Genomic DNA, 4,860 nt, shown 5'->3' with positions numbered 1-4,860 from the left:
GATATTAGGAAAAATTTATTCACTGAAAGGGTTGTCAAGCATTGGAACAGGCTTCCCAGGGAAGCGGTTGAGTCCCCATCCCTGGAGGTATTTAAAAGACGTGTAGATGCGGTGCTTAGGGACATGGTTTAGTGGTGGACTTGGCAGTGCTAGGTTAATGGCTGGACTGGATGATCTTAAAGGTCTTTTCCAACCTAAACGATTCTATTCTATTCCATGATTCTAACAAGCCCTGATCACCCCAAACCCTGACCACACCGGAGCATGCCGCCTGACCCTGACCCCTGAGCCATCACAGAGCTTGTCTTTGCCTTGGGGCGGGAGGGCTGGCCAGGGTGGCCAGATGCGGCTGTGCACATGCCAGACCAGCTCAGCCAGCTGCCGGGCATGCAGTGCAACCCAGGGGATATTTTTTTTGGTCACTGTACAAGTCCCAGGCTGGAGTGCAAACCCACAGCTGGTAGGTTCACCAGCTCATGGTGCCAGTAAGTCATGGCTCAGCTCTGGGGGAACCTTGTCACATCAAGCGCTTTCATTTCAGCCCATGTATAACTGACAGTGGGTGACAGAGAGGGACAGGGTGTTTGTACCAGCAGCCCTCAGGCTGCTCCTGCACACTTCACCCAGAGGAACAGCACACTTAAACACTGCCTGGTTTTAATATGACTTAATCGGTGAGTGCACTAATAGACCTTAATGGCCATGATGAGCCTCACCTGGGCCCAATCACCCCACCCACGTGCCAGGAGCACTACTTAAGCTCAGTCCAGAGCCGTCACTCCCTTCTGGCTGTGGTTCCTGTTGATGTGGATCCTGTGCTTTTCTGTCTCAATCTCAGCCCTGGCTCATTACAGAGGTTTCTCGTGGTTCTCTCCTGCCAAGGACAAACAGTCCTCTATGAAAAACAGGCTGCCAGGACCAATGGTGCCAGGGCAGGAGAGCCAGCCTGCCGGGAGCACAGGGAGCTGTGGCAGTGGTTGGCAGAGTCGGGGCCCCTTGCTGCAGGAGGTGTGGGTAAGACTCAGCTCTCAGGGCTGCCCAGCAGCCTGGGCAAGGGTGTATTACTAGCCAGGGCTATGGGGAAGGGGCTCAGTCTGCAGTATGCTGTCAGCAGCACTGGTAACATGCTGACAAACAGGAATTGCTGTGAATGCACTGTACCCCCGGGAGACTGAAAAACCTGTGGAGGGTGGAAGGAACTGTAAAGCTCTGCACAAGGACTTCAGGAGCAGGCTGCTGCTGGGAGCTGCCTCCCCAGTTACCTGCTCTTAGAGTTGGCATGGATGCACTAAACCCTCAGTTGCACCATCCTTTCCCCATGGCACTGGGAGCCAGGTGCTCGTGTCCTTGTTGGCTGAGATCTGGCCTCAGTGCAGTGCTTAAATCAAGAGCAATAGGGAAGACACGCATTGCTTAGGAAGGCAGAGCTCTTTATAATCCTGAGGACAGACCCCAGTGAGTCCCCTCCAGGCAGACACTATGGAGCAGGCTGTGCAGGGCATGCTCACGACAGCAACGTGATCAGTGTATTTACAGCAGACAGATACGTGGGCAATTGCAGAGAAATCTGCAAAGCCACAGCTATCACATATACCATAGGCTAATGCAACAGGTGCCCAGCAAGGGCATGCCGATTCACAGTATCAGCAGTGAGCTGCTGGATGAATGTGCTGAGCCCTCCCTGGGCTCTGCAGGGACAGGTTTTTCACGGGAGGTCAGTGCAGCTGCTTGGTCAGTGCACACCATGCCTGACAGCCCATCAGGAGGGCAGGACAGCACCAAACATCTAAGTGTGGGCCCAGGAGCCTGCAGCACCACTAGTGTTGAAGTCTTGGCTGGATAGGTGGGGTCTAGGATGTGAGTTCAAGTCCCAGTATCCACTCCCTGTGCACGCTTAGAAAACTGGGTGTGCGCCTTCTCCTTTGAGAGGGACCCAGCCATCAATGGCTCCAGAGTGCGAAGAGGGCAGGCGCACTGAGCGGGGACAGCCAGCAGTACTCCACCACGCTGTACAGCGCATAGCCCAGCAGCAAACCGAAGAGCACGTCTGTCACGTTGTGCCTGCCCAGCATGACCCTTGAAATGCCGACGATGAGAGCCCAGAGCACCACGAGGACCCGCAGCGGGACAGCAAGCACCAGGTGGTGCAGAATGAAGCGGCAGACCAGGGCTGCTCTGGTGGCGTGGCCTGACGGAAAGGAGTACCTGTCCACCGAGATTGTGACGAACATGTCCATCTTGTTGTGGGTGGGCCGCCGCCGCTTGACGAGCCCTTTCACCACTGCCACCAGCACGAGATCCAGCAGCAATGCTAGGAGACAGTAACAGTGAGTGAGCAAGAGAGGAAGGGGTTTTTTCCCCCCCTATGGAAAACAAGGCAAGAATCAAACCAAAGTCATTAGCTAAGAAAACAAGCACTTGGCTACCAAAACATGCTAAGAGAAGGCACTATTTGCCATGGCTATGATGCCCAGGTAGGGAGAGCATGGCACTCATCCAGCACTTGGCCTTCTCCAGTTTGAGCCCATCTTCAGTCTCCACTCCTGCTGCACGCGGCCCTTGTGCAACGCCAGACCCTCTGCCTGCCACAGCCAGCAACAGGACTTGGCCCAGCTTGCACCCAAGAGCTCTTCTTTCTGTGTAAAACCTGATCTTGCCATGACTCAGGGCTCAAACTGACTCTTAATCTAAAGGCAACAGAGGGGTTAATATTCCCCACAGCTCCCTTCCTGACAGCCTGTGCTGACTCAGCATTGCTTTGCCTACCCCTGTGGCTGGGGGTCAAACTGACCAGGGTGAATGATCAATCCACTTCAACCACTCAGCCATGGCTCAGGGTGAGGGGCCCCGAGCTTGTGTGGCACTGCCAGGGCTCCCGCAGTCTGGCTTCTCCCTGCTGTGGGGGGATTAATGCCAGAAAGTTAACCATACTTTGGTTTTCAAGAGCTGAATAAAGGATGATTTAAATAATGCCAGCTAAAGGTTGTTGCGGTAGAAGTCAGTCGAAGCACATGTGAGAAGTGTTCAGCCAGTATTTGGCAAGAACAGCTTCTCACGTAGGGCAGAGGATGCTTTTTCCATCCCCGTTAGCTTGGCTAGTGCAGTGTTCACAGCCAGGGCTACTTCTTCCAAGGAAGTCTTGTGGGAGACTGACTTCTGCTTGTCCTAAGGCTTGTTTCTGGACGCCAAATCTTTTGGTCACTTCAGTTCATTCTCTTTGGTTAATCATTTAAGAACAAATATTTTTTTTTCCACATGTAAACCTAGTTCAATTGCTTTTTCTCTTTTTACATATGGTTTGGGAGATTCAGCTTGGACACTAGGGAACACTCCTTCCCCACATGGGTGCTGCAACCCTGGGACAGGGCCCCGGAGAGGTGGGTGGCTCCGGCCTAGAGCGTTGAGGGCCAGGCAAGGCCCTGGTGCTGGGACACCTCCTCAGAGCAGAGGTTAGGTCAGAGGCCTCCAGGTACCTTCCCACAGCTCTGCTGTGAGACTGTAATTTAACTGTGTGCTCCTAGATGAAAAAGATGCCTAAAACCGTATGTTTCCCACCAAGCAAATTTCAATGCAAATGATAAGTGTGAGATACCAATTATTTGCAACTTAATAAAAGAGTAAGAAAGAGGAACCTGAAAAAGTCTGTTGCTCTAGAACTACTACAGTTTCTAAACAAGCAAAAATGAAGAATCTAAGTGTACCTAATAGGACAGGATGCAAGGGAGGGGGGAATATTACACCACACAAAATTAAAATGCATGCTTTAAACAAAGTTTCCTCACTGGCTGATACAGATCAATCCATGCAGGTACTGCCTGCAGGGAGCCCAAGGGTGCAGACATCTGTGTGCCAGAGCAGCTTTTCAGGAGAAAGGGCTGGTATCTAGGACAGCTGCACCTGGAATGCGCTGTTGTGATAAGCTGAAGAACTAAAAGGGAGTTCAGTTCCCTTAAAGTTTTGTGCAACTGCAGGAGCAGTTTAGCTGTCTGGAGTTTCACAGTGTGTGGTTGGAGCTGTGACAGATGAGCCATACCCATGCCACCACGTCCTCCAGCTGCAGGGTTACTCACTCTGGTACCAGGCACCCCAGATGAGTCTGCACCAGTTACTCAAAATCAGCAGGCTCCCTTGGGGCTGTAGGAGGGTGAGGTTTACTCAGCTCTCCCCCATCCTTCAGGTTCCATCCTCCCCCCTCCGCTCCAGCCAGCCCCCGCCTACAGAGCCCTTTGGTGAGCCCCCAGCCTCACCGAAGAGCAGGTTGAGCAGCACCTCCCTGGCCGCTGAGCTGTCACTCTGGCACAGCCCGTAGAAGGTACCCAGCAGCCAGGGGATGCCATGCCCCGAAACCTCGATGACCTTCATGAGGGGGCGTGCGCTGCCCCAGGCCGAGCCCTCTCCAGCGCAGACGCCCAGGCGCTTGGAGGCCCAGAGGTCGATGGCGAGCAGGGAGCTGAAGGCGATGCCCAGGAAGGAGGGGTTCAGCTTCATGCAGTCCTCCTCGGGCGGGGGGGCCGCCGCAGAGCTGCCCGACTCCTTGCGGCGTGACGGGCTGTCCGGGACGCCGGGGCTGCGCTGGCTCACGAGGGACAGGAATTCCAGGCGGCTGCTGCTGCCGGTGCGTCGCTCGCGGCTGCTCCGGGGGCTCGGCATGGCGAGAGGAGGTGGCCTGGGAGAGGTGGGGGCCGGTCACCGGCTGCCAGGCCTGCTCTGGCGCCGGGACCCAGGCGAGCCGCCCAGGGACCCGCACGTCACCCCCTGCCCGGGCCTGCTTCTCACCCCCTCACCGCAACCTGCTACGGGCCCCGCTGCCCCACGCTGCCTGCAAGCCCCGGGCCTGCCCCCGCACCCTGCCCGGCACCC

The 4,860-nt window shown here is 55.3% G+C and overlaps 1 protein-coding gene across 1 annotated transcript; it reads right to left on the bottom strand.

The window, feature by feature from the left end:
* Positions 1-1,417: 1,417 nt before the first annotated feature.
* On the bottom strand, positions 1,418-4,650 carry PLPP6 (phospholipid phosphatase 6). Its single transcript, XM_009273327.2, has 2 exons — positions 4,248-4,650; positions 1,418-2,311 (listed from the first exon to the last, which is right to left on the bottom strand). The coding sequence occupies exons 1-2, from the start codon at positions 4,648-4,650 to the stop codon at positions 1,941-1,943; spliced, it is 774 nt and encodes a 257-aa protein (XP_009271602.1). The 3' UTR covers positions 1,418-1,940.
* Between the last annotated feature and the right edge of the window lie 210 nt (positions 4,651-4,860).

This window comes from Aptenodytes forsteri, unplaced genomic scaffold (assembly GCF_000699145.1).
Source record: "Aptenodytes forsteri isolate BGI_AS27 unplaced genomic scaffold, ASM69914v1 Scaffold95, whole genome shotgun sequence".
Classification (NCBI taxonomy): Eukaryota; Metazoa; Chordata; class Aves; order Sphenisciformes; family Spheniscidae; genus Aptenodytes; species Aptenodytes forsteri.
The sequence above is the reverse complement of the archived record's forward strand: the minus strand, read 5'-3'. Positions and strand labels throughout refer to the sequence as shown.

What these genes read in the sequence shown, in the direction of transcription:
- PLPP6 (XM_009273327.2), bottom strand. Translation starts at nt 4,650, where the DNA reads ATGCCGAGCCCCCGGAGCAGCCGCGAGCGACGCACCGGCAGCAGCAGC. An exon ending in GCTGCTCAACCTGCTCTTCG is followed by an intron (nt 2,312 to 4,247) that starts GTGAGGCTGGGG and finishes ACTGTCTCCTAG; the next exon opens with CATTGCTGCTGGATCTCGTG.